Source organism: Scomber scombrus, chromosome 18 (assembly GCF_963691925.1).
Source record: "Scomber scombrus chromosome 18, fScoSco1.1, whole genome shotgun sequence".
NCBI lineage: Eukaryota > Metazoa > Chordata > Actinopteri > Scombriformes > Scombridae > Scomber > Scomber scombrus.
The window spans coordinates 16,055,548-16,082,891 of NC_084987.1; the positions used below are offsets into that span (position 1 = coordinate 16,055,548).

Consider the following 27,344-nt stretch of genomic DNA (forward strand, 5'->3'; position numbering starts at 1 on the left):
TGTTTGACTGTCCAACTTACGACTCAATTCCACACCTGTGGAGGACACTACAGTTCAGCTTTAGTAACCACAGTTGATAATGTTCTGTATGCCAAAACACTTTCACACACACTCATGTAGCCTCTTGGCAATGGACTACACAGACTTCAAGTTCTTATAAAACTTTTAACTTTTAATTCAAAAATAATAACATGTATGTTTCAGTGCTGGACAGAGATGTAGGCACAACACATCACCTTTAAGAGTTTAACTAAGTGTGACAAACTATACTCTTAATTAACAATGTATTTGCCCTACACTCCACACAATGCTTATTTTCCCATCACAATACATAATACAATAAATATTACAGTCACTTAAATGTTCATGTTTTTTTGTCTATAGACAATATCAGCACATAATCCTAAAGACTCCTCCTTCCAGTTAAGTGACTAATTGGAAGTCTGTGATGACAAAGTTACACCTTGTTTAGTAATTACTTAACAAAAGTCAGAGCTTAAAATGTGCAAAGTTCAGTTTGAGCATAAAATGTTCTTATGGCATTTTTTTTTTCTTAAAAGCAAGCACATATAAACTTTAAAACCTCAGGAAAAAATATGAAATACATTTGTGGAAAAATAAATGTTTGTACAACACAAGGTATAATGACACCACAAAAACAGATAAAGTTAGGCTTTGTTTTACCATCCTTATGTGTAAACACAACAGAGCCTGCCACTGAACATCAACCCAGCTGATACATTTGTCCAAGTGCAAGAACGAAGTGTGAGGATACGTCCTGTGTGCATGATTGTGCAATGGTTTCTCTCATTATCTCTACTCTGCGTCTTTGGTGAAGCCATTTGCTCTCTGTCTCTGCTTAAGGTCACGCATGGTATTGAGGAAGAATTCATACCAAAAAAAGGTCAAGCCTGTCGACAGTGCAGCCTTCACAAGGCTGGGAGAGAGGCCTTTAAAGAAGCCTCGGACCCCCTCCTCTTTGGCTATTTGAACCATGCAGTCCGCCATGCTTCTGTAGCTCCGCACCTGCACATGAGACACAGGAGATAAACATCAGACCCTAAAAACGAGTTACAACAATGTAAAACACTCACAGGAAAGCTTACCTGTCCAAAGCGAACTCTGGCTTCCTCAAAGCCTCCAACCTGCAGTCTCTTCTTGAAGAGGTCAAAGGGGTACGTCATTGTTTTGCTTATCATTCCAGCTCCACTGCCACATATCAGACTTCTCAGGTTTCCTTGGACAGAGGACATGAAAAGTCAGACTCGGGCAGACTGCAAACACTGCACATGTGCACATGTGTAAAATGTCATGTGGTGTAATAAATAATACAGGCGGGACCATGACTTTGATCTCCACTGACCTCCTGAATTTCCAGTTTTGGGCTGTGGATCCAGAAAGGTTTTAAAGACTTTGTAGAAGAAGAACTGCAGTCCGGCGTATGGAAACACTGCCACTAATGTAGGAGACAGGCCACGGTAAAAGGTCAAGACTCCCTCTGAGCGGCACATGGTAGACACAGCATGTCGAAGGTTCCTGTACACCTGAAGTGAAGACGGATTAGTGTCAGAACAAAAACACTTTAATACAAAAAGAAGTATGTTTGACCAGACCAAACAATGTCCCGTCTGCTCTGAGTAAATTAAGCTTTTTCAAGACAAAATTTGATCAGTTGTTTAGCACATTTCTTTAGATGGGTAAAACTTCAACTATTGGGAGCCTCATAACTCATTTCTAGCCAGGGAGATTTGTTGTGTACCATACCCATCGCCGCCTCCCTATGTTCCCCTCCTGTCTTTACTATCTGCTGTCAATAAAGACCAAAAATACATAACAGCCTTGTAAAAACCTGAATGTCAATTTTATTTTATTTTTTAAAAGGTGCACAAAATCTTTTATTTACTCACATATCTAAGGTTCAAAAGAAAAGTGTAATGTAATATGCATTTTCATATTAGAGTTTCCAATTTTAGGATTTTCTTATAAATGCTAAAATCAAATATGACTATGACTTGATGTAAAAGACTACTACCAAAGATAACTTTGTGACAGTTTCGTTAGCAGGCATGTGTCCCACCTTGGGTTCTCCCTGAGCTGCAAAGCGAGTCCGCAATGTGTCCAGAGGCTGGCAGACCACTGTAGCAGAGCAGGCAGACAACCCACCACACACAAAGTGTACTCCTGCTGTCTGGCTGTCATATGGCGTCATCTTGTGGACCACCTCAGTCATACACTCAAAGCTGGCAAACTGTGAAGCGCACATTAACACATTCACAGTTAGGAAGTCAAGTGCTTCACTAAGACAGGTTGTCATAACGCCAAATTATTACTTTACTATTACTTTACCTGGACAGCCCCAAAGCAGACGGAGAGGAGCTGTGCGGGGAGGTGCCCCTTCCAGAAAGCAGAGAGCCCCTCCTCTGTATGAATGCGACGAGAAGCCTGAAATAACCCCCAGTACCTTCCCTCTCGCCTCTCTGAAGACAGACCCTCAATCTGCAGCTGTGGGGGGGAAGAAAGTACTGATAAACATACAAGATTGAGATACAGAGCAGTATATCATTTCTTGATTATTACAGCTGTACTGCAAGTAAAAGCTCCTGTAAAAAAGTAAAGTAGACTGTTACTGCTTGTGTATGTCAACATGTTCCTGGCACATCTAAGTTTTGGAAGCTGGAAGCACATCTGCCACAAGTACATCATTTAAGAGACCTGACATTTGCACACAGTTAACACACTGATGCGTCATTACCTGAAATCTGATTTTAATGACATCAAATGGGCTAACGAGGGCTCGGGTGACCATCCCAGCAGCTGACCCAGCCACGGCCACCTCATGTGAGGAGAGTGCTGCTTCCCGATTCCCAGGGTCGTAACCCACCATGTCTTCAAAGCCTCAAGCTCCTCCTAATACTGTACACAGAAATGATTAATTAGAGGTGTAATGTAGACAATATCAACTGTATCAGCTTGAATCATATGTTACATATTGCTTATCATGAAAAATATTCAGAAGGAAACATAATGTATGAGCTGTGGGATTTAGGGTAAGTGAAAAGTAAGTCTCATTTTCTTTTGTATCATACTGCACTCTGTGATGATTTAGGTTCTCTCAAAACCTTATAATGTGGTGTACAGGTGATGAAGAGTGGTTTGATGTGTTCAAGTGTACTAACTTTATCTCAAAAGCATTCATGCCACAATAATAACAACTTCATTCATTCATGTTTTCTGCACGACTTTGTGGTGCATCTGGGCTGCATTTGATAAACCGTAATAAACCAAAAATATTGTCAGAGCATTAATATGTAGGCAAAAACAGTCAATAGTCAGGGCTGTTTTAATACAAACAGACATGAGACTTTTATGTAGACCTGATAAAGAGGTGGAATATGCAGAGGACATGCAGAGGGACCTTGGATCAAGCTAAGCTAACAACAACAACAGTAGATATTTAACATGAAGGTTAAGAGCTGCGACAGTGACACTTACCTTACTGTAAAGGTTTCATAAAAACAGCTACAGCTACAGTACTGAACTCCGACTATGATGTACGAGCCCGCATTAACAGGACGAGAACAACCCTCCACGACCTACTGATACACTTCCGGGTCGGACTCAAAGTGTAACTGTCGAAGCAAGATGAACCCCTGCCTCACGTCATCACGCCGATAACGTGTCTGCTTTGATACAGATGGAGAAGTACTGTGCCAAAAAACAAACAAAACAAAAACATGAATAATTATATATCTAATCATTCTACTAATAATAATACTAATCAGTCTACTACTACTACTATGTAATCATAATAAAATAATAATAATAATAATAATAATAATAATAATAATAATAATAATAATAATAATAATAATAAAGAATATAGGTCTTTTTTCATTTGTTTATAAAATATTTTGCCAAAAATAATTATTATTCCCAAATTCTATTTTCTTGTCCTTTAATTGGAGACCAAATTTTATATTTTCATATGCTAAAAATCAAGTACTTTGACCATTATAGATTATCCAATATTGAAAAGCCTCCCAAAAGGACCTAGTTAATCTACAAGAAAAAAAAAGATTTTCCAAAGTGTCAATGTCTGAGTTGCGAAAAGTACAGATATTTAAATCTAAATCAAACCTTTGGTGTAAGAAGTCATTATACGGGTAAATTTCGTTCATCATTTGGGCTACTGCAGAAAAATGTCGATGCTCCGTATAAAGAGGTTTTCTAAATGTAACGAAAATACAACAATTCTTATTTTCAGGTAAGTATACACTTATTAAAACATACTTTTGAATGTTTTCTTAAAAACCCCAAATCTGTAGTTTGTTTGTTTTTAAACCCTAACCCTAACCCTTTTTATGAACAGTGACTTCAACCAGCTGCTGACTGACTGACTAAGTTAATAATGTTTGTTATTAAGAGTGAAACTTCTGAAGACATTTCAAATTTGAGGCAGGTTTACAGAGGGAAAATAAAAATGAACAATATATTTTATTTCCTTTTAATCTAATTCATTATTACTTTTTATTTCTATGTGCATTGTTTTTGGAAAATGGTAATAAAACCCCCCCAAAAAAAACTGTTCTGAGTCGTGTGAACTCCTAAATCCTCCCCTACGTTATATTCAATTTCGGACAATATATCTGCCAGTTGAGCCCCTCAAATCTTAGACACTGGTCCTTTAAGGGAGGGGTAGTTATCCTTAAGGGAAGGAGGGGTAATTATCTTGCCCTGACTCTTCATCTTTGTAAGGTTGTGTCCATAACGCCTCATCTGGGATCAGTTTAGATGCGAAAACTGACCTGAAATAGGTAAACTTTCGCACTTAAAATGTAAGGGACTAGTTTCATCATATTTATTCTTCTAACTCGATATTTTGGGTTAAACCGCTTTTCTCCCTTTTTTTCAGTCGGGCGTATCGTTTAGTGTAGTTAAACAAACTTAACTGGTTTTAAGGTTACTGCATCTAGCTAGCTAACGGTGACGGTGTGTTAAATATTACCGCTCAGGGTTAGTTCACCACGACTAAGTGATGTTTTTTAACCCTGCAATAAACCCAAATAACGTTGGTCAAATTTGCATTTAGCTAACCTTTAAATTGATTAGATGTAACTTGTAGCTTGTAGTCAACACTTTGTTCCTGTGTTGTGAGTCAAATGTGTTGATTTGAGGTTTTGTGTGACCTCTTTTGACCCGAGCTGGCCCGTGTAATCCCTCCTATCCCCCTGTGAATGAGCCAGTCTGATGACAGGACAGGATTTTGGGGTTATTGTTGTCTGTCAAAACTCTCCCGTGGTGTTTGTCTGTGATGTAGTTGATGCTCAGAGTTGAAGCAGAGTCATAATGTGTTTAAAATGCTTGAACTTTGCAGAAAATACCCATTTAATATAATGTTATAACGTGTTGCCTGTACTCCACAGTGTGACGGCTCTCGGGTGTGTTTTGGGTGCCTCCACATATAATGGAAAACTCTAATGAGGACTACAAGATCCAGTCTTTTGACCAGGATACACAGATGCTGCTGAAAACAGCCTTGAAAGGTCAGCTTCTTACTCTATTACTACGTGAGATTTCAGCATATTGTCAGTGCTGCAAATCCTTTCAATTCATCTTCAAAACCTCACCTATATCTACACGTTGTTGAACACTCAGCATCCACTGTGAGAACGATCTTAAACCATTAAATGCACGTTTCTGTCTTTCAGATCCAAGTTCGGTGAACTTGGATAAGGTGTCCAATATCATCGTGGATCAGTCTTTGAAGGACCAGGTGTTCAGCAAAGAGGCTGGACGCATCTGCTACACCATCGTGCAGGTCCTTACTGCTGGTTGTTCATCACAATGTAACACAAGATGTAGCAGTCAAAAGTTTAGACTTTTTAAAATGTTCTTTTTATTAATTTCTACAGTGTAGAACAACACTGAAGACATTAAACTATGAAATAACAAATGTGGAATTATGGAGTAACAAAAAAGTGTTAAACCTACCAAAATATGTTTCATATTTTAGACTCCTTCAGGTCTTCAGATAATAACCACCTTTATTTGATGAAAGCATTGCAAGCAAAATGTGGCAACTTTGAGGAATCTAAACTATTAAACATATCCTGTTATGTATATTTATTTGAACTTGAATTATAAAACACTATAAAAATTAAAAGTAAAAAGAAGGAAACACATTTTGGTTTGTTAGACACTTTTACTACACGATTCCATATTATTTTATAATTTTTTTTGCTTCAGTATTGTTCAGCAATGTAAAGATTAGTCAAAAAATAAAGGAAAAACCCTTGGATGAGTAACAACAGGAGGCACATAAAACCTGTTTACACCTGTTAATGTTTCCACTCTCCATCCTCTCTCTGACCCCTCTCTCTTTCTTCACACCACATGCAGGCTGAGGCCAAGCAGAATAACGGGAACGTGTTCAGGAGGAACTTGCTGAACCGGCTCCAGCAGGAGTTCAAGGATCGCGAAGAGACGAGGGGGCGCTCGCTGCAGGAGTGGGTGTGCTTCGTCACTTTCATCTGTAACATCTACGACTACCTCAAAGTAAGAGGCAGAGGCAGTCTGTAGAAAAACATGTCTACACGTTTCATCCCTGATAAGAACTTGTTGTTTTGCATGTTCTGTGTTGTGAAAGAAAATAACCCTTTAATCTGCCCACGCGTGTTGACACTCAGGTGAACAACATGCCGATGGCGGCCCTGGTCCATCCTGTGTACGACTGTCTGATGAGGCTGTCCCAACCAGACGCTCTCATGAATGAGGAGGAGGTGAGGAAGAGCGTGTGGTTATTTCTTGTTTAAGTTCAGACCAAAGATTCAGGACGAGACAAACCCATTTTAGAACGTGAACTTACCACTGAAGCCGGCTGATGGCATCACCTGCAGCTCAGCTCGTCAGGTCAGCAGTGGCTGGTTTTAACGCATTACGTCACATGTTTGATCAGCCAAATAACTCCAAGCGAAGTCAGCCAGTGAAGTCAGTAAACTGTCAGCTGATTGAAATGGCAAAGTTTGGATGGAGGAAAAGAGAGCTTCAACCTTTGTAGTTTTTTAATTTGTTTGTTTTTTCATCAATACTACAAATGCAACTGAAGCATGTAACTCATTATCCTCATTCATATTTTAAAACACTACCAGCCATGAAAAAAGCTTGAAAAGCCATCAGTGATAACAGTACAGAAAGTCGTTGCTATGGAGACGATATACCTGCGTCTCATCTTGTCACATTGGTGTAAACTGGCAGGTTTTGCAGACCAGCATATTGCAAGTAGTTGCAAATTTAACTTGTCTCTTCATGAATGTTTCATTTGAACTGGACTTTATATTTATTTAATTTGGTAAAACATATTTTTCTCTGCAGCTGTCAGTTTTGGAACCTAGCAAAGATTGATATTTATTGCATGTAATAACATCTTTCAAAATGTCACATAATGACAAAAATGGTCATATTTTAAGCCGAGAATGCATACAGAGACACCAAACTTTACAGAGTTAGTTTTGGTATCTTTTAGTGTAACCCGAACTGTCTGACGTCTTCTCCGCCTCCTTCTGCAGGTGGACTGCTTGGTGCTGCAGCTGCATCGCATCGGAGAACAGCTGGAAAAGGTGAACAGCCAGCGGATGGACGAGCTCTTTTTCCTACTGCGGGACGGCTTCCTCCTCCAGGAGGGCCTCTCCTCCATGGCCCGCCTGCTGCTGCTGGAGATCCTGGAGTTCAGAGCTGGAGGTTGGGTGCTCAGCAGCACTGCCCACAAGTACTACTACAGTGAGATCGCTGACTAGGACGGCCTAGTCACCACTGATTATAAAACCAGCAATCTAATGATGGACCTCCAGGTAATCAGTGGAGGGGTTTGAAAGACTCCAGCGGTTCATAAACTGTAAAAAGACTTTTCATCTTGCTGGATTGTTCCTTCAGTTTGAAGATATTACTAAAAGACACGGTGCTGTGGATGTGGAATGTGCAATAGTTCAAAGGAAGTTGAAGTTCAGTTAACGAGGTTTAGCTACATCCAGGTAGACTTTGTTTAGAGTTTGATGACAGCTAGAAAAGCTGAAGTTATTTTGTATGTTTTTTTTAAATCTTGCTGGCATTCCTGTTATGAAAAAAACATTTTAAAGTCTTTTTTACCAAATCCAAAAGAGTTTGACAGTCCAGTCAGACGCGAGCTGATTTGGTATTCGCTTTACATTTTTTTTATTGTTGAGTGACCAATATTTTAATTAACTTTAATTACTTAGGTAAATGTTTTAAGTTAGAATTTAAATATTTTACAAAAGTTTTGAATTGAAGTTCAGAGGAATTTTCCACATAATCTGTCCAGTAGGATTCCTGTGTTACTGTTTCTTAACCACTCGTTATGTGAGGCCGGCTTTGTGCTTTAAATTCAGGGATTTTCTTTTATACATTTATTTTCTCTCCTTTTTTTGTTACAGAATACAATGTGTTCAGCCTATAAATAAAAGACCAAACAATTACACTACATATTTAAACTGTTTCTACTGACAAATTACAATGAATTCAGGTATTGGAATTATTTTCAGAACATCTGGATTCACAAGTTTGTAAAGCAAGTTGTGCCAATAGAACAGCTGCATCTAATAAAGAGGACCTGACCAAGCCAACGCTGTTACTCAGCGCTCGAGGTGCTAGAGGAGGAACGTTTCCTCCCTTCACATGAACACAGGTCCGTTCTGAATATAAAGCTCAGTATTGTTTTCATTCCTCATCGAGTAGACTTAAATTCAGGTCCCATCAGTGTGCGTAACACTGGCTGAACTCCGTTTAATGTTGGAGTCTGTTGAAACCTTTTGTTGATTGTAATCAGTGACAACTTTAAAGTCTCCAACCAAAGCTGTGCCTGAGAATCAGACACACAAACACAGGACACGAACACGGCTGCAACTCATTAACTTCATTATCAACTAATCTACCAAATAACTACTTGATTATTGCCTACCGCAATGTCCCATATCCAATATGTAAGACTTCCAATAGCTTATTTTATCTAGATATTGAGTTTACTATCACTTAAGACTAAGTTGCTGATTTTCTTTTCTGTCAATTGACTAATCCCCTTAAGATTTTACTATTAAAAATATTAGAATATGTAAATAAGACAAATGACAAATCAATCACTGATTAGTTCAGTGAGGAATGTAAAAAAAAAAAAAAAAAAAGGTAAATAATTTAATCAAAAGCTCTGACACTTTGTCCCACAATCTTTTCTTAAGCAGTGGTTATCAGACCGAGCTGATAAAACAAACTGAGGGTTAAATAACTTTAGAGATAAATGAATCCTAAAGAGTTAAATCGGTAAGTTTGAGTGGTGAACACTCAACGATTTTGTTTTATTACACCGTTGCAACATTTTTACATCACTCCACTTTTTTATGGTTGGGTTGTACACTTAATGCAGATGTATTTGTTCTAATAAACCTTGGAAGTTTTTTGTTCCTTAATTCAGTTTGAATGTGTTTATTGTGTGGCAGTTCATACATTTTAAGCATCACGATACAAAAAAAGTGACCTCTTATTTACAATGTGTCACTGACTCTCGCGTGACTCTCAGTCCTCAGTTAAACTCCTGAAGCGTTTCTTTCACCCTTAGCCCCCGCAGCTCTACCACCAGCGGTAGTGGGCGTACGCTCTGTTGGATTCTGCCATCTTGTGCAGCTCGAACTTCTTCTTGATGACGTTGCCCTCCTTGATGGAGGCCGCCAGCAGCTCCTGGGTGAGTTTTTCGTACATGTGCGTGCGCCGGTGTTTGTTGTCCCTGCACTCTGTGATCATCCACTTCATAGCCAAGAAGCGACGCCGGTTGTCCGTAAGAGGAATGGGCACCTAGGCGAAGGGTCAATCAGAATGTAATCAGATTACTTTTTTAATGCTTAGTCGCCATAAATAAAACAAAAGAGCGTTTCTCTGTTTCGACACTGACCTGGTAGTACTTTCCGCCTCTCTGTATGCTCGCCAGTCCAACCACAGGCTTACAGTTCTCCATAGCCTGGTGAAAGATGACGTAGGGGTTGCACTCAATCTCCTCCTTCTTCTCCGGTGGAGCTTTGTGGTATTTCTCCACCTGTTTCCTCTTTATGTATTCCAGCGTCTGCCAAAGAAGAAATAACAATATTTAGTATTTTATTATTAGGCCAACGACAAATGTGTTTGATGAGATCTGTACTTTCTTACGTCTGACATGATCTCTCTGGCCAAAATCTTGTCTCCGTGTTTCATCATCATGTTGACGAATTTACTGAGAAGCAAAGACGGAAATGATCATCAGACACTTTAAATAACAACTTTAAATAAACACCACTGACGGATGTCGCTTGGGTCTACCTGACGACCGGGTCGTTGAACAGAGAGCTGGTGACGCTGCTCGTTGCTGCCTTGATGGGTCGGAGCGCTTTGAGTTCCCGCTGCTCCTTCTCCTCAGCGCTGAGCTCCGTCTCCGGTCTGCCATAGACCTCCTTCCTGACCTCAGGCTCCAGATAGTACGGGTTGTATCTGCTCCATCTCACCAGGAACACCCTGCAAACACATAAGAGAACAACGTTTCACAAATGAATTTGACTTCACTGTGTGTGTTTGTAAGGACAAATTCTCTTGATTTTACATGTATGGAGGAGTTCTAATATCCACTAATGAAACAAGCTTTCTTGTCTTTAACAACTTTCCATGACTGAAGAGTTTTTAATCATTTTCCAGTGGTTCAAACTGGGTTTCTATCTACATTCATTCCAACTAAACTTCCCCATTAACACAGTACTGAGAACAAAGTTAAAGTTCCTGTTTTCAACACAACAATCAAAATCAACTCTTCACTGTCAACTCAATCATCCTAGACTGAAGCCAGCTCTGCACATCACTCCAGAAAAAACACAACACTTCTACCATATCACAACATTACGATATCTAGTCTCATCCCCCAGACCTACTTAATAGATCACTAGGGTAGGGTGGGAAATTTCTCACAGAACTCATTAGGCTGTAACAAATTTACATTATCATCCATAAAATGAGCAACAGCCTAAAACATTCTCTGGATCTCTATTCCTCCATGTGAGTTTCTACTGAGCAATATCAAACATGTTGCTCCATCCTGGTGTTAAATTATGTTTACATATTAATCTCCAAAAGAGAAGGGTTTGCTGATGGAAATAAGAAGGTTTAACGAGCCACAATTAAAATCACAACGTACTAAAAACTCGTATTCATTAATGGAGATAAACCAGAGAAAGTGTCTCAGCAGGGTTGGGAAGGTTACTTTCAAAATGTAATAGGTTACAGGTTACTAGTTTAAAATTGAATAAGTAATGTAACTATTTCAATTACTTATCAGTAACTTATTACATTTGATTACTTTTCTTATTTTCTAACAAATGTTTTCAACTGTTGGGGTAAGTGTAACCATTAAGCCCACCAAAATCTAAGTTCAGGTGTTTTTTTCATGGATACTGACATGATTTATAAGGTAGATCATTTCTTAAGTAGATTTTGGAATATAAAATAAAGATATTTCATTTAAAAAGTCAAAGGTCTGGCATGGGCTTAATTGGTACTGTGACACAATTTAATCCCCTGTGTGCTCCAAATAAAACCATGTCATGATTTATTTACAAATTATAAATACATTTTTTAAAAGAAAATTATTTCAAACAATTAAAAACAGCAATATGTGTATTCAGTAACATGTTAAATATTACAAAATGAGCAAAAGGTCTGACTTCAGATGTAACTTCCTTTGTAATTATCAACATTTTCATAAGTAACTGTAATTCAATGACACATTTTTCCTCAGTAACTGTACCAGATTACAGTTACATGTATTTTGTAATGGAAGTAAGTAAGAGTCTCTGTTACTGATGGTGTACACTCAGCAGGCATGACATTGTTCACTGTGCAGCAGCAGCGTCATGTACATTTCTATTTTTATCTTCAACTAAAGACAAATATCCGTCTACGGCACAGTTATATCAAACAGAGCGCTGACAACATATGCTATTAGCTTGTATCGCTATAAATGGGAGACTTACCTCGGTGTCCAAGGTTTTAATAATCCTGAGAGGGAGGCAGACATGTTGGAAATGTGAGTGTCACTTAGGACCCCGGGAGGTACAGCTTAGTACCCCTCTGCAGATGCCTTAAAAAAAGAAAATTACAATCAGCGTATCAATTTGCAGTTTTTTAATTCAACACCGTGATTAAATATATATGTTTTCAATAATATACAACTTGTGATATTTAGAAAATTAACCAATCATTTTGTAGTCTGGCGCACACTCTGACGACATCAGGCGATGTTGTTAGTGCTATGGCGTACCAGGAAGGGGAGTCGCTTGAATCATGGCTCAGTGAGTGATTAATCCGATTTTATGAATGAAATAATATGGTTAATTAGCTAGATATGTTGTTTCATATGGTAGGGACAGTAAGCCCGGCTGTGATGGCGCTGTCTGTCTGTTTCACAGCTGGTGGGGGGTGTTGGGGTGCTAGCAGTGTCTGCATCATTAGCAGGGTGGGTGATGGGAGAGCTTTAATCAACACTGTCTGGCTCTCCAACACTGAGGATTAGAAATTTTTCAGTCCCAGCTTTCTTAAAAGGATATTCACCCAATTGCTTTCTCTTATTGAAGTGTCGTTACTATATAAACTTTTCTCAGGGTTGATTTCTACACTGTGGCTCATTGGAAATGATGTAATAATGCTTATACCACTCCCATTCAAAGTCAGGTTTCCTAACATTAGCAGGCATGCTTGAACTTGGACTGAATTGAACAGATTTTTTTTGTTCCCAGTAAGGTAACGATGGTTCATATTCCTGCATTCATTCACAATTTTACACCCTTCTGCAAAAAGGAGGTTGAGTCCTTTCCTCATTTACTACTCATTTAATTCACTTTTGGATTCAAGTTTCCTTATAAATGTGGGAGACTCATGAGGTCTGCACAGAAGGCGTGTTCCTATATTTGAATGAAGAGCAACTTCAGTTTCTTCCAAACTTGCTATGATTCTGTCTGTAGAGTATCTAAAATCAAAAAAGCTTTACAGTCATCTCATCTCTCGAGAAACACTGGAGACAACATTGCCAGATGGTTAAATTGGTTTTCAATATTTCTTATTCACTTTTTTTTTGTTTTATTTATTTATTTTCCTCTCCTAATGTCAGTATAATGTATCTTTTTACGCTGTACAATTCATTATTTCAATTTTGTGTTTTTTACGATTAGTTTATTTTTGTTTGTTTTTTATATTCTTATTTTATTTTTTGTTGTTTGTATTGTAATATAACTGTCTGGGTCACTTTATTAGTGACAGCTCAGTGCATGCTGGGATTGTGCACAGACATGAAGCTGCCACTCATTACAGTCTGCTGTATGATGAAGATATGATGATAATGATGATGATGATGATGAATGAGCAGCTCTATCAATACAATAAACACTGCAATGAGGAAGAATGACAACAATTACTGCTTTGTCATGTTGATCTCAAGACTCACAGGGAGCCGTGTTCAGAGTAGGATGTGATGTGCATTCAGATCGTGCTCGTAAAACACGCCAGTTAAACTAGTGTGAATGTCTTTGTGTGACAGATAAAGCCACCCATCCGACAAACAGACAGGAGGACTGGGAGTACATCATAGGCTTCTGTGATCAGATCAACAAGGAACTGGAAGGGTATGTCTGTGAAATATTTTAATTTTTTGTTTGTTTGCTGTTTGAAAATATCAACTCTCAAGGGGGAAAAAAAGTGTGTCATGTGGGATTTTCTTCTTGAAGTCCTCAGATAGCCGTCACACTGCTCGTCCACAAAATCCACTCACCACAAGAATGGGAAGCACTTCAGGCTCTGACAGTAAGGAATAAATGCTTCCCCTACATACATGTCAACAAACACCTTCTTTTGTTGTCTCAACTACTTTTGCTTTACTGGATTTATTTATTTATTTTTGCACAGGTATTGGAGGCATGTATGAAGAACTGCGGGAGAAGGTTTCATAATGAGGTCGGAAAGTACAGATTTTTGAACGAGCTGATCAAAGTTGTGTCTCCAAAGGTGAGCTGCCTTAAATTCGACACTAATAAAGCTGGTTTTATGTTCTACTATGAGTCCTCCTTCTGATCTCCTTTTGTTACCAGTACATGGGCGACAGTGCGCCTGAGAAGGTGAAGATGAAGATTGTAGAAATGCTGTACAGCTGGACTGTTGCTTTTCCCAGTGAGGCCAAGATCAGTGAAGCCTACCAGACACTGAGAAGACAAGGTGTGTTGAAATGTGGACAGATTTCATACATTTCTCAGATTTCTCACTCCATTATTCAGGTTTCATGATTTTACACAACGCGTATGAAAAGACATCTTATTAATCCTGTCCTCTCTCTTCTCACCAGGGCTTGTAACATGTGACCCAGAGTTACCGCTGGACAGGACTCTGATCCCATCTCCTCCGACACGACCCAAACACCCTGTGTTTGACAATGAGGACATGGGCAAGGTGAGGGATGGAAAACAAAACCTGCTTTGTCATGTTGATTTTTTTTATTTCTCTCATAATTTTAGAAGAATCACTTGCTCAAATGTAACATGGGTTGTCTAGAATCTAGATATTAGTAAAATATGCACTACTACTTTTAGCAAACACAAACAGATGTTTAATGGTGTGTTTTATGTGTGTGTAGCTGCTTGCTGAGCTTCTCCGGAGCAAAAATCCAGAAGACCTCCAGGAAGCCAATAGGTTGATCAAAAACATGGTGAAAGAGGTGAGAGATGTCAGAGCGACACGTCAGGTGGGATTTTACATAGTATCATCTCTTGCGCTAGTTTTATTTGACCTGCTTGTTACTATGGGAACAGCTGAAATGAACTTCAGTGAAAAAACCGTCCTGGCTAAGTCTGCCTAGGTGATATCACTACAATGCTTTTTGTGCATAACATGGATATTACTGTGTGTGTTTTGAAACCTGATGTGTCCTGTTGCTTTCAGGATGAGGCCCGCGTGCACAAGGTTTCGAAGCGTATAAACACACTGGAGGAGGTAACCATCAATGTCAAGTTGCTGACTGAGATGCTCTCCCATTACAATAAAGACAGCTCCTCTGACTCAGACAAGGAGATCCTTAAGGTGCGCACACATACACACAAATGAGATGTTAAACTTGAATTACTTCTTTTATGTACAATTTTAGCCCAACATAAATGATCACTGTTTATAGGCACAGAAAAGGTATTTATGTTGCATACTTGACTGGAAATATTGGAAGATGATTGTATTGTTTAGTAGTTTTATGTGTTAACAGAAATGTATTTCTCATGGAATATTGTTTGGATAATATAGTAGTTTTTATTTGACCGTGTAAAGTTATTTAATATGTTTGTATTGAACTACTAAAAAACAGAACAACACCATTTCACATCAGCTTCGTGTCCCTGCAGCATTTAAACTGCACAGCGCCTCCTTTGTGTTTTTCCTCAGGAACTGTACCAGCGGTGTGACAAGCTGAGGCGTGCTGCTTTCAAAATGGCCACTGAGGCCGAGGACAATGACACCAGTTTAGGTTTGCTAGTTGTTGTTTTTTTTTTCTTAGCTGGATAAACTCTGTCTTGACTGACACTGTTTATAATCTGTGACCTCTTGACCCCTCAGGTGACATCCTACAGGCCAATGATGACCTCTCCAAAGTCATCAACTCCTATAAGAAGATTGTCGAGGGGCAGCCGATCAATGGTGACAGTGAAGAGCCTCAATCCACAACTGAGAGCGGTGAGAGACTTTTGTAAAAAAATCCGATTGCTTTTATGCCAGATGTGCTGTCGTAATCCAGCTGCTGCAGTTCATCTTCCTCTCTGTCATACACACCCGACAGACACCACAGACACACTGATCGACCTCGCCGGCCTCGACACGCCTAGCCCTCCTCAACCTGCCGCCCCTCCCTCACTGTGCTCAAATCCCATCTCCACAAGTCTCACGGCTTCCCCCATCCCTGTCCTGCCTCCTCCACCTAAACGCTTGGGCGGCTCCCACGGCAGTCAGGGCAGCAGCCCGAGTCACCTTCCCCTCGACAAGGCCTCCACTGCGCTCTCTCTCCTTGATGATGAGCTGCTGTCTCTAGGTAGTATGTCCTCGCTGCAGCATCCAAAACTGTGTTAAAGATAGAATATTTTTCCCGTTGTGACGATACACCTTGTGGGTCTACTATATTTCAGGACTGAATGACCCCCCTACCTCTCTGAGCAGCCAATCAAAACCCAAGTTGAACGAAGTGTCCAATCAGTGGAGCTCCATGCAGGTACATCTGGAATTGTGTGCCAAATAGCAGAGTCTTAGTTAAAGTCTAATGGGAGAGGGTGATTTTTTTTTTTTTAGCTTGCAGTCTCCTCATCTCCTCTGCAGGCCCCGGCATCAAATGTGGATATGTTTGGGAGTGTAGCTTGTCCAGCTCCAGTGGTCCCCCCAGCTGAACCAGCCATCGCCATACACAGTCTCCAAAACCTACAAGACCTTGCTATGATGGGCTTTTCAGATCCCAAGAGGTACAATGTTAACTACGGTATTTTTTTTTTATCTTCACAGTTTAACAGAAAATCAGTGACACCTGTAGACATTTTGAAAGGTCTTGAGGTTTATTTTGTGAAGAAAAAGTACCTCACTGATTATTTTCTATTCATGTTGGAGCTCTTATTTAACCAGTCTGCAGTATTTTAAGGTCTCTTAAATGTGATTTTCAGTTTGTCCAGTCAGATGACGATGGGAAGCAGCTTTGGGATGCCTGCAGCAGCACCTCCTCTTGTGCCTGGGCAGGGCTCTCCCTCCTCAGCCTCTCTTCTCCAGGGCACAATGACCGGCTCCCCTGCTCTGTCCCAAGCCAAGGCTCAGAGCCTGGGCTCAGCCCCAGGCAGCCCACTGTTCCGCTCTCTGTCCCCCTGCCACCCTCCCCTCCAGGGCAGCCCGGCCAGAACAACAGACATCTCCCTGAGCAATGTGAATGTCCCTCTGGAGGCCATCAGACCGAGTAAGGAGATGAGTAAGAGGGAGGGAGGGACACTTAAGATGAAAGCAAGATCGGGGGTTACGTGTGATTCAGAAGCTCACTGGATACTTCTCCTATGTCTGCCTGCTCCTAAATGGCTGTGCCCTTTCCGTCCTCAGGTAAAGTGTTACCTGTGACGGCCTACGATAAGGACGGTGTCAGGGTGCTGCTCAACTTTGCGTCTGACTGTCCCCCTGGCAGGCCTGACGTTTTGGTCATGGTGGTGTCCACGCTCAACACAGCGCCACTCGCTGTTCACAATGTGGTACTGCAAGCTGCTGTGCCTAAGGTAGACTTTCCTCTGTTCATTCATATGTTTAATTGTCTTTTAATAGCTATGTTGTCATTGCCCAGGCCTCAACTGTTGTTTGATTTTATTCAATTCAGGACTGTGTTGCACGTTCATGAAGACATACATTTAATAACAGTGACTTTTCCTTTACTCTTCCACCAGTCCATGAAGGTGAAGCTGCAGACTCCATCAGGAACAGAACTGCCACCATTTAACCCCCTCCTACCTCCAGCCTCCATTACTCAGATCATGTTGCTGGCTAATCCATTAAAGGCAGGTGACATCCAAACATTTAAAGATGATAAACAACTCACAAGCCATCATATATCTAAGCCTTAAAAGTGTCAGTAATAACTTTTTAATCCAGTGGGGAAAAGCTGAGTGAAAGATCTTTGTATGTGTGTGTGTGTGTGTCTTCGCAGGAGAAGGTGCGCCTACGCTACAAGCTGGATTTCACATTAGGAGTTCGCCCATGTAACGAGGTCGGAGAGGTTGACCAGTTCCCCCCATCAGAGACGTGGGGTCATCTATAGCAGCGTGTAGGTCTGCCACCACTCAGCAGGGACAGACCGGTTCGTACTCCATGAAGGGGTGTGTGTAGTCAGCTGCATCCCAGAGTGAGTTGCAGGGGGAGGCGGGAAACTTCAGCTGAGTCATTACAGCAACAATAACTTGACTTTTCAGCTTTACATTCCTGATTTTTTTTTTTTCATTCTTATTATTTGCAATGATGCTAACAGCAGACACTAAAAGTTCTATTTATACAGTGGTTGTATACTTTTCTGCAGAGAGCTAACAAACTAAAGACTGGCTTTAGACTGGCATGATGCGTTGCAGCATAACAAAATATTTTAGGATAAATAAACCTCTTTTATTTATTCCTCTGGTTGAGCTTTTTACCCAGCCTACAGACAACATACTTGAATATTTCCAGAGATTTTGAAATATGTGGATTCATAAAGATTTCTTAAGATGGAGTTGAAGTGGAAAATTTAAATCTGTTAAATTCAAAAAGTACTGTCATGTATTCATTAATGCAGGAAGATAGTCGACTGTTTCATGTGTTTATTGCGTGACTGTTTTAGTCATCAGGATTTTTGTCATGGTTACGTACACTAGCTAATGTGGCCGTTTTAGATTAGTGGACCAACAATGTTGAATATTGTGCTGGTAAGGCAAGAAAGATGGCACTTTAGGTGGTAAATACCAATTATTGATACTGAATGTCTACTGAGTCCAACACTGGTTTTATTTTGTGATTGTTTTTTTCCCTTTTGAAATGAAGTGTTGTGTCCACGTTGTCAGAATTTCAGTTTTTAGTTATAGTTTTCGTTCTGTATTTTTTTTTAGTTAATTCTTCCACTACTATCATTATTTAGGGGTACTTTTGGTCATATTTATTTTCTTTTTTTAGTATTTCAGTGCATCACTGAACCCAGAAAATGTGACTTGAAAAATCTGGATTTAAATTTGATAGCTTGAAAGAGAAATCTGTCATCAGACAGGTTTCTTTCTTGCAGCAGTGGGATGTGTGGAAATCAGTCCACCTAGTCCTCCATTCGGTCCCTTCTCCGGTAGTCCTCAACTTATCGTCATGTGGGATGTACAGAAGTTTGTGTTAAATGTACATAGTATGTAATGTACCTATCGTTTGTTGTATGACAAGTTATGTGAACATGTGACGTACAGATTTTGGGAGTGTTAGGTCTGTACATACTGTATGATGTGCCATTTGTTCGCTGCATGAAGAAATAAATATTTCTTTCAATGGATGTCAATTAAACTCTTCATATACAGGATTACTAAAAGTCAAGTAAAAAAAAACAAAAAAAAAAAACATACATCACGAAAAGTGTTTTATTATCAAAGGGTGCATTTTGATCAATGGAATTTTATATACAGTACAAAAACACATAAGAACAGCTTTCACCATTCATGCTTCCACTGTGCCTTCTTTGACTATAGCCATAGCCAGATTCCTGGCCAGAGCCAGTCTCAGGAGCTCCACTTTGGTCACCTCTATGTCTTCCTCCTGAAATGACAAATACAGTAGAATGAGAGGTGTAGTGGACTGCATGTCTTAAATACTGTAGAGTAAGAGGTACACTTTACAAGACCAGGGTTTGAGCGTGTGTATCTTTTACCAAAAGATAAGATTACCATCATTTGAGCAGCTTGAAGGCTGTGTGAGGAGATTCGTACCTGCATGGGCCTGTCTGTGCCAGGAGTGATGGTGTTCAGTGAGGAAGTGAGCTCTTCTAAACAAAACATTAGCTCATGGGTTTGTTCTGCAGAAAAGATCACCTACAAAAAAAAAAAACAAACAGAGCCAACTTTCAGCAAAAATAGACACCTGCATAACAGATACTGATTGGATGGTTTTGAAGTCCCGAAATTCCTCTTTTGTTCATAATTTCTGTGTCTCCTTATTTAACATGTGGACTGCAAACTTGATCATGTAAAACTTAAATCTGCTTAAACCTTTTCAATGCTGGACACTGTAGTTTATTTCTATTTAGGACAACATGAATGACACTGAAAACTAAAGTGTTTGGTTTTGACAAAAACAACGCAAAGGAAAAGCATGACCGACTCAATGAGTTAGTCTCGAGACAAGTAATTGAAAATGCGTGATCGTGATTGGACATGTTTATTAGTCATTCACAGACATGCACCGTAGTAAAGAGGTCATCTCACCCAACGTTACAAATTTCTCTTAAACTGCAAGACAATTCCCACACAGGAATGTGCACAAAGCAAAAGAAAAATCAGCTGCTGCAAAGGATTTTCATGTACGTATCAGACTAGAACTTTATCAGAAACTATTTAGATATAATCAGTTAATCAGTTATAAAAGTTACTTTTCAAGCAAGAAATGCCAAATGTTCCATCTTCTTGAATGTGAATATTTGCTTTGGTTTTCTTTCTGACTAAACTGGATATCTAGATTTTGGATTGTTGGTTGGACAAAAACAATTGAAATCAGTTGATCACTTTAAATTAAATTAAATAATTATTACTTGTAGCTCATTAGTTCATTTTTGAATATGCCCGTTTTATCACATTAACAACTTTACATTAATATCAATTTGATATTTCGAGTTATTAATATATTATTAATGACTCACCTCTTTCTGCTCCAGAAGCGGCAGAGCGTCGGTCAGCAGGGTCATCCAGAAGCTTCGGGGGGCGATCTTGGCCGTCATGAGTGAGAGCAGCAGCTTTGCCGCCTCCCCGAAATGCTTCTCTCCGTACAACTTGTGGAACTCACGATATTTCCCTAAGAAAAAAAAAGAGTTTTTATTCGGCAACACTTGACTGTGATGGAGAAAGATGCACACTGACAGCCCATGTTAAAACGTTTTGATTACTAGTGATCTAATGCTGATGTAGATGTAATAACATAAAGAAAAGTGCAATAGCTCTTATTCACAACTAATCAGATGTTTTTTTGTCTTTGCTGTCCCCCACGGTGCTTCAGACGTCACTGATACCCATCAAACCGCATATTAGACAGCTGACAGGAAGAGCAGTCAATGCTCTGATTATGTGGAGAGACTTTGTATATGAATTTCAGCAATGAAACATCTGGCAAACACTTTGATTCATCATCTCTGTATACTTTGAATCAATGTAGAGATCTACTTAAAAAGAAAACTTCAGAAGGGTTCTATAAATGGCTTATGTCTTTTCACTGATTTAGTGACTGCAGTAAAGCACGCTGTCACATGCTGTTGAATTAAGCAGTACATCTAGCTTTAGTTAGATCTGTGTGTGTGTACATCTCTGTGTTTCGGTCTCATGTGACAGCCTGAGAGAGACACACTGACTGGAATTCCTCTCACCTGATGCGTGGACTGAACTTATGGGAGTGCTGCACTGGTTGGGTCACAAGTTGAGCAGTGCTACTAATACTACAGTGTATGTGTGTGTGTGTGTGTGTGTGTGTGTGTGTGTGTGTGTGTGTAATCTTTGTTCATACCGAGGAAAGTGAGCCTGTCACTGAGCAGCATGGCTGGGCCCAAGTTGTCTATCAGGTCTAGATCAGAGAAGGTCCCTCTGTTGCAGTAATCCTGTAAGAACCTGACAAACACACACACATTTTTAACACCACTTGGAGCCTGACAACACAGTCATTATACAGGGAGATCATAGTCAAGTTGTACTTCATCCAAGACCTCAAATAGATTATAATGCTTGATTTGTTTTCAATCAACCACACGTAATCCTTCAAGCTGTTTTTTTCCTCCTGTTTTATAAAAGGCTTCCCCAGAATACAAGCAAGAGGGACAATGGGGAGCTTCTTGTTGTCTTTAGATGTTATCAAATCAAAAAATATCATCTCACAAGATGAGATGAATCTTGATTCTAAATTTGAGAATAATAAACGTGCCTTTGTTTTCAAAAATGCCTGCAAAAACTTTTCTCTTCCATGCTGGAAACATTGTTGAAGAAATAAATACAAAGTGCTCATTGATATGGAAAAAAAGTGGAGAAAAAAAACATTTATAGGGAAAAAAGTTACCAATAAAATCTCCAAACAAATAATAACTATAATCAGTCCCTTCTTCAGTGCCTGGGTTGTTTTAGGATTATTCTATTAAAAGGTTTCAGCACAGACAGTTGGAGCGACACCTTGAATGATAAGTGCCTTGTTAAGGAAACTAACTTCTCTGAAATGAGGGTGGCAAAGGCAGCATCTTTGGCCCTGATGCTCCAGGAGAGAGCAGAGCCCAGTCTGTTGTTCCTCAGAGCTCGCATAGCCATGATCTTACAGATACTCCGCACTGGATAAAGACAAGGAAATAAAAAATGTAAAGTCTCTGCTGCACTGGAAAACAGTTTAATTATTAGTATGTGCAAGACAAGTGGACAGAAAATGAGAGAGTGCTACCTTGCTCTGACATTTGTCTTTGCTCACAGATCCTGAGCACCTTGAGGGCTTTGCGCTCCGTGTCTAAAGGAACGCGCTCGATCTGCAGCTCCAGGTAGACACGGCCAAACTCCGGGCAGTGGTCAAAGTAGTCAACAGCCAACTGCCACAGACTTCATACAAAACACACAAATACATCCTTTAAGATGAGGCCAATTACTGCTGCCAGCTTGTTTGTGTTTGTACTAAGACCATTTTATACTGAAAATACTCTCAATGAACAAAACTGTACAAGTTTTCCTACGTTATTTAAATCTAACAGAATTTCCATGAATATAATTGTCACATTGAACTTTAGATAACCATACCTGTGATGAGTGAAGAGACCAGAAGCATATTCTAACAGCAGGAACTCTCTCAAGTTGGAGCCAAAGCTGAACGAACACACACACACACACACACACCAGAAAGATATGGTAAATGTTACATAAATAACGTGTGCAATCTTATTATCTCCAGATTAAAAGTGTATGCAAGTACAACCGTAGCCAAACAGAGTCCTTACTGTAGATTGTGGGACTGGAGGAGTTTACAGTGATCCAAGAGATCTGTCAAATGGGCCACAAACCACCAGTTGTTGAGAGCGATGCTGCAGGGACACATGATGGAGAAATGAGTAAATACTGTGCTGAAAGAGTTCAAATTCATGAGCAGATATGTGGCTACCGCGTACCTGCAGTCTTTGATGACCTGGTGAATGTCAAACTCAAAGGCAGCCAGTAAGATGCTGTCCAGGGGCTCTGGGACGCTCCTCGGGTCCAGAAACATGGTCATGCATGACTGCAGAGCGTGCACACACAAACATATGGGCATTAAATAGCAGGAATGTAGTAGAAGTCAGTATGAATGTTAAGTGGTGCAGCAGTAGTGTACCTGTGCGTAGAAATGTAGCTCTACAGGTTTGACTGTAGGGTGGCAGAAGAGCAATCTAGTGACCAGGAAGTGGTACCAGGTGCTCAGCAGCTCTTTGTGCTCCAGCAAAGTGTCTTCATCACCCACTAGGATCTAATATCAAATTTTTTTTTAAAAGCAGATTTGAGTGAGAGAGTGCTGGTCGTCCCAGTTTGCAGAACAACAAAATACACTCCAACCATAGCATACACAGTATACTATAGATATATTGTACATATACTGTACTACTGTACTATATACACTGATGGACAACAGCTACAGCTACTGAGGACACAGAGTCACTGACCTTGCAGATGAGCTCCAGGTGTTGGTTGCTGGCGAAAGAGTTGTCCTGAAGGCAGCGGTCCACTTCCTCATGCCAGTGTCTCCACTTCACATCAAACTCTGTCAGCGTCTGCGTGCCACTAGGCTGAAAGATTATCACAGAGGGTTCAGAAGTGAAAGCATCTATAGGTTGGTTTATGAAACAAAAACAACCTCAGTATTGTATTGGATTAACATAAATAGTATATTTGGCCCTTCACAAATTGTATAATATCTGTAAAGAGAGGAATGTGTTTGGAAGGTGGGATGGATCAGATTCCATTTATCCACAACAGGAGCAAAATACTTAAGATTACATGTAAAAGTGTGCTATGCTTACAAAATGCTACTGTTTTTTTTAATGTTTGCACTACCCTGAGGAGTAACCCAGAGACTCAGAGAGAGGACCAGGACCAGGATGCCTGGAAAGCGAACTTAGACACATTATCAATTGAAGATCTTCACAATCACACAACAGGCTTGTATTTCAGGAATTTAAGAACAGCTTATGTGTTTCGACCAAGTGCAATGGGGCATTTATAACAAGTGTATGCAAGTAGGTGTGCAGTGTGCAAACGTGGTTTGTAACAAATCAGCCAATACAATTTTTAGTGCACCTTTCCTACTTTAGATATAAATGAAATTCCATTTACAACTGAGATCAAACCATGTTTGAAATCAATTTGACTATCAAGACTACAAAGTGAAATGCAAAAAAATGTTGCCAAAGCAGACTAAAGTTATACGGTAAGATAAGCTACCGAGATATGATCTTACATCGTAGAAGGGCATCTTGCTGAGCAGGGTGTCCATCAGCTTGAACATGCTCCTGGCGGCAGGCTGTAGGGTTGCCTGCTTCATCAGCATCTGTCTGGCTTCTTCCAACCTGCCCTGCAGCACATAACCCAGAACCTGCACAGCAAAACATGTAATATCTTAGGTTTTACGCACCACTCTATGTCAGATAAAATACAAATAAAGAATGAGTTGTGTATCAGCCTTTCTGGTGTTTTTTGGAAAGATATCACCACACATTGCACTATAGATTAAAAGGAAGAGCTTGGTGTGTGTGTGTATAGCACATTTGAATAACAGACATGCTGCACCTACCACATCCCAGTAGTCGTGGTGCTCAGCAGGGCTCTCGCTCTGCAGCACCTCTCTGGTCTTCTCGTCCACAGGCTTATGTAACCTAACCCAATCCAGGAGGTGGAGCAACAGGGAACCCGCTGAGGACACAAACACACACATATCACTGACTTGTTTGTTTGGGTGCTTTCAAAATCTCTCAAAGTAACTTCATAAAATATATCCCAGAGAGAAAGAAGGAGATTATCTGCCATGTCAAAATTAAACTAACCAGGAGCAGCCTCGATGAACAGCACTTCACACAGATTCCAGATCAGTTCTATGGCCAACAGAATGGACACCTGACACAACAAAACAAAGACTGAAGTCAGATCAAAAAATGAATATGTATTCCTCTTTATTTGCACCTCAGTATCAAAGGCTCCTTCGCTTACTGTCTTAGTGTCAATTTTTAAATGAAAAGTTGTCATTATCATAAATGAAACTTCCACAGAGTTGTTTGTTGTTATCATCACAATACCAGTACACTAAAGGGTAATCGATATTAACACTGAATTATTGCCCAGCCCCATTCAGACACTAATACACATATGGCCTCCTGTATGTGCATTAGTCTACTCTTCCAATAAGATTTCAACTCTCTGCATGCTGTGGCACAGACACACACAGTAGTACAAACCTGATTTCCAGACTGCATGGCCTCCTCAGCATCTTTTGAAGAAACTGCAGGAAACAGAATGGTAAATTTCATTATGCGGTGTAAGTACAAAATTAAAATTCTATCACTGTATTTCAAAATTCTGACCTGCGACTTGCCGAAGCTCCTCCATACAGGCTCGAATCACAGATCTGTAGTTTTTACTAATGCTGACGAATCTAAGGAGCAAGACAGAGACAAACTTAGTGAAATCATTAAGGAATCATGAATGAAGATTTGTGTCACTGAAGCGATATATGGAGGCGTGGAGACGACTCATCTGTCCGGTGTCCTTACTGAGGTTTCTTGTTTTTGCTGGGGAGGTCCTCTTTAATTGTCTGCAGGCCAACAAAGATGTGATGTGACTCATTGAAGAGTTTGCGTAAAATGGGGGAATATATGTCCTCATCTTTTCTGACCTCATGGATGAATGGATAACCTGATTGTGAAGCGCCTGAAAAAATAAGGTATAAGCGGTAAGAGTGTAACATTAGACTGCAGAGGGTTAAAATTTAAAAAAAAGGGCATGTGTATCTATACATACCTGATCTTTTGTAAAGGGTCTCGTACACAAGGATATCACCTGGACCCCACGCAAATCCTAAATGCTTCCCAGCACTGGCTGAAGGAATATTCTGTAAAAAAAACAACAACAAAAAAAACAGGGTCATTACATTGAATTTTTTCCAGTAAAACAGGTGACGAGAGAATACAATTAAATGCTGACTCAAAGTGGGTCTTTTGTGCGTTTGAACATAAGATTGACTTTGGGGTTTATTTGGTTTTGGTTTTTCCAATGATACTTTATTGCAAATTCTAAGGATGTTGGTTTGGCATATGTCACAGGATTTTATGCTGTCAAACCAAATCTCCAACTTCTTATTAATTCACATTTAACATTAACCCCACATATGATTTAAGTAAACCACTCATTTAATCAGCCAATGAAACTCAAATTGTATTTATTAGGATAAATCCCTTGAGATGCACACCACATGACAACAGAGAAGCAACATGATACAATAAATACAACAAACAAACAAAAATACAATCATTGAAAATATTTCAACCACAAAATGGCTAAAGTGGCCAATAACAGATTAACAGTGGCTTGTTTCAGAGATGTAAGCAGTAGATCTGAACAATGACAGCTTCATTGATAAGTACATTTCACAGGGAAGAAGTTAGAGATTACTTCTTGTATTGTATCTATTATGTTGTTGCTACTTGGCCAATTTTGACATGTTATAAACATATACATTTTTCTTATTATCCGTATGTTTCTGACACGCCTTAAGAGAGTGTTTATATCACTGTTAATCTTGAATTAGATATTTTAAAACAGTTGTTGCGGCACATTTAGCTTGTTGGCAAAGCTGTTTGGCGTCAGTAAAGACATAAATTGAGCTACAGCGGTTTTACTTACGGTCACTGCCGGCTCGACGTCTACCTCCTCCATCTGGAAACAATATCAGCCAACACAGTGAAATATAAAAAGACCAAATATTCAGCTATGAACACTTTCCTCCATGAGCTGCAGGCGTGATGCTTCCGCGCCTCATTCAGTCAGAAGCCCTCATGAAGGGCTGCCCTTCCTCCTGCCTGTTTTATTTGCTGCGCTTTCTAAAGATATACAGAAAACCTAAAATACATAGCACATATGTATAACACATGCATAATACATCATACATAACCCCTTCACATGCTAGACGGAAATTATTAAACAAAAATTAAACAAAATATATATGGATTGTTCTTCTTTAATCATGCACACAAATAGATCATTTTTACTGGAAACTGTTGATAACCTTTGTTTCTTTTTGCTGTGTGCATATAAAGACGCTCTAATAAGTACTAATTTAATGTAGTTTTAAAGCATCTCCATCTACAGAAAAAAAACAACATGGCTGCTGTGATTAAAAGGGTTAAAAAGAGCAAAATCAAAGTGTGTATGCTGTGTGTGTATAAAGTAGGTAAGGTTTATGAGGGGTGAGCACAGTGTGATCAGTCTCATTTTGTGTGATTACAAACAGCTCATCAATAAATCTGACAACAAAGAGCACGGTGTCGT

At 39.7% G+C, this 27,344-nt stretch overlaps 5 protein-coding genes across 6 annotated transcripts; 2 read left to right on the plus strand and 3 right to left on the minus strand.

The window, feature by feature from the left end:
• Positions 1-250: 250 nt before the first annotated feature.
• slc25a19 (solute carrier family 25 member 19) lies at positions 251-3,561 on the minus strand. Its single transcript, XM_062439170.1, has 7 exons — positions 3,493-3,561; positions 2,753-2,913; positions 2,347-2,502; positions 2,078-2,248; positions 1,364-1,544; positions 1,107-1,237; positions 251-1,026 (listed from the first exon to the last, which is right to left on the minus strand). The coding sequence occupies exons 2-7, from the start codon at positions 2,882-2,884 to the stop codon at positions 817-819; spliced, it is 981 nt and encodes a 326-aa protein (XP_062295154.1). The 5' UTR covers positions 2,885-2,913; positions 3,493-3,561; the 3' UTR covers positions 251-816.
• Positions 3,562-4,762: 1,201 nt separating this feature from the next.
• Positions 4,763-9,378, plus strand: LOC133999375 (MIF4G domain-containing protein B-like). The gene is made up of 6 exons (XM_062438595.1): positions 4,763-4,814; positions 5,424-5,543; positions 5,709-5,818; positions 6,400-6,555; positions 6,687-6,779; positions 7,566-9,378. The coding sequence occupies exons 2-6, from the start codon at positions 5,465-5,467 to the stop codon at positions 7,791-7,793; spliced, it is 666 nt and encodes a 221-aa protein (XP_062294579.1). The 5' UTR covers positions 4,763-4,814; positions 5,424-5,464; the 3' UTR covers positions 7,794-9,378.
• A 95-nt stretch (positions 9,379-9,473) lies between these two features.
• mrps7 (mitochondrial ribosomal protein S7) lies at positions 9,474-12,106 on the minus strand. The gene is made up of 5 exons (XM_062438594.1): positions 12,051-12,106; positions 10,354-10,545; positions 10,204-10,267; positions 9,953-10,120; positions 9,474-9,855 (listed from the first exon to the last, which is right to left on the minus strand). The coding sequence occupies exons 1-5, from the start codon at positions 12,092-12,094 to the stop codon at positions 9,634-9,636; spliced, it is 690 nt and encodes a 229-aa protein (XP_062294578.1). The 5' UTR covers positions 12,095-12,106; the 3' UTR covers positions 9,474-9,633.
• A 204-nt stretch (positions 12,107-12,310) lies between these two features.
• LOC133999745 (ADP-ribosylation factor-binding protein GGA3-like) lies at positions 12,311-19,146 on the plus strand. Of its 2 annotated transcripts, none has more exons than XM_062439039.1 (17): positions 12,311-12,368; positions 13,610-13,694; positions 13,797-13,872; positions 13,975-14,073; positions 14,157-14,280; positions 14,408-14,511; positions 14,696-14,776; positions 15,001-15,138; positions 15,490-15,571; positions 15,661-15,777; positions 15,881-16,129; positions 16,224-16,306; positions 16,411-16,550; positions 16,746-17,029; positions 17,167-17,336; positions 17,502-17,612; positions 17,762-19,146. In XM_062439039.1, the coding sequence occupies exons 1-17, from the start codon at positions 12,329-12,331 to the stop codon at positions 17,870-17,872; spliced, it is 2,094 nt and encodes a 697-aa protein (XP_062295023.1). In that variant the 5' UTR covers positions 12,311-12,328; the 3' UTR covers positions 17,873-19,146. The 2 variants fall into 2 exon arrangements, with proteins under 2 accessions (XP_062295023.1, XP_062295022.1); XM_062439038.1 differs by having other exon boundaries at positions 12,326-12,368; positions 16,384-16,550.
• A 36-nt stretch (positions 19,147-19,182) lies between these two features.
• nup85 (nucleoporin 85) lies at positions 19,183-26,833 on the minus strand. Its single transcript, XM_062438866.1, has 19 exons — positions 26,700-26,833; positions 25,818-25,908; positions 25,571-25,727; positions 25,382-25,452; positions 25,256-25,299; positions 24,848-24,917; positions 24,598-24,716; positions 24,265-24,399; positions 23,471-23,593; positions 23,146-23,277; positions 22,946-23,052; positions 22,778-22,861; positions 22,581-22,646; positions 22,234-22,385; positions 22,009-22,126; positions 21,322-21,422; positions 20,468-20,619; positions 19,542-19,643; positions 19,183-19,371 (listed from the first exon to the last, which is right to left on the minus strand). The coding sequence occupies exons 1-19, from the start codon at positions 26,730-26,732 to the stop codon at positions 19,273-19,275; spliced, it is 1,956 nt and encodes a 651-aa protein (XP_062294850.1). The 5' UTR covers positions 26,733-26,833; the 3' UTR covers positions 19,183-19,272.
• Positions 26,834-27,344: the final 511 nt, after the last annotated feature.

Bases quoted from the DNA above. Each gene is read 5' to 3' on its own strand.
- LOC133999375 (XM_062438595.1), top strand. From the start codon at position 5,465: ATGGAAAACTCTAATGAGGACTACAAGATCCAGTCTTTTGACCAGGAT. The intron at 5,819-6,399 runs GTCCTTACTGCT...CACCACATGCAG, and splicing joins TCTGCTACACCATCGTGCAG to GCTGAGGCCAAGCAGAATAA. The intron at 6,556-6,686 runs GTAAGAGGCAGA...GTTGACACTCAG, and splicing joins ACATCTACGACTACCTCAAA to GTGAACAACATGCCGATGGC.
- LOC133999745 (XM_062439038.1), top strand. From the start codon at position 12,329: ATGGCGTACCAGGAAGGGGAGTCGCTTGAATCATGGCTCA. The intron at 15,778-15,880 runs GTGAGAGACTTT...CACACCCGACAG, and splicing joins TCAATCCACAACTGAGAGCG to ACACCACAGACACACTGATC. The intron at 16,307-16,383 runs GTACATCTGGAA...TTTTTTTTTTAG, and splicing joins ATCAGTGGAGCTCCATGCAG to CTTGCAGTCTCCTCATCTCC.
- mrps7 (XM_062438594.1), bottom strand. From the start codon at position 12,094: ATGTCTGCCTCCCTCTCAGGATTATTAAAACCTTGGACACCGAG. The intron at 10,546-12,050 runs GTAAGTCTCCCA...ATGTGTTTGCAG, and splicing joins TTAAAACCTTGGACACCGAG to GGTGTTCCTGGTGAGATGGA. The intron at 10,121-10,203 runs GTAAGAAAGTAC...CTTCTTTGGCAG, and splicing joins CCAGAGAGATCATGTCAGAC to ACGCTGGAATACATAAAGAG.
- slc25a19 (XM_062439170.1), bottom strand. From the start codon at position 2,884: ATGGTGGGTTACGACCCTGGGAATCGGGAAGCAGCACTCTCCTCACAT. The intron at 2,503-2,752 runs GTAATGACGCAT...TCCCCCCCACAG, and splicing joins TCATTAAAATCAGATTTCAG to CTGCAGATTGAGGGTCTGTC. The intron at 1,238-1,363 runs GTCAGTGGAGAT...CCTCTGTCCAAG, and splicing joins CAAAACTGGAAATTCAGGAG to GAAACCTGAGAAGTCTGATA.
- nup85 (XM_062438866.1), bottom strand. From the start codon at position 26,732: ATGGAGGAGGTAGACGTCGAGCCGGCAGTGACC. The intron at 24,717-24,847 runs GTTAGTTTAATT...TTGTGTCCTCAG, and splicing joins GTTCATCGAGGCTGCTCCTG to CGGGTTCCCTGTTGCTCCAC. The intron at 19,372-19,541 runs GTACGAATCTCC...TTGTCATTTCAG, and splicing joins GCACAGACAGGCCCATGCAG to GAGGAAGACATAGAGGTGAC.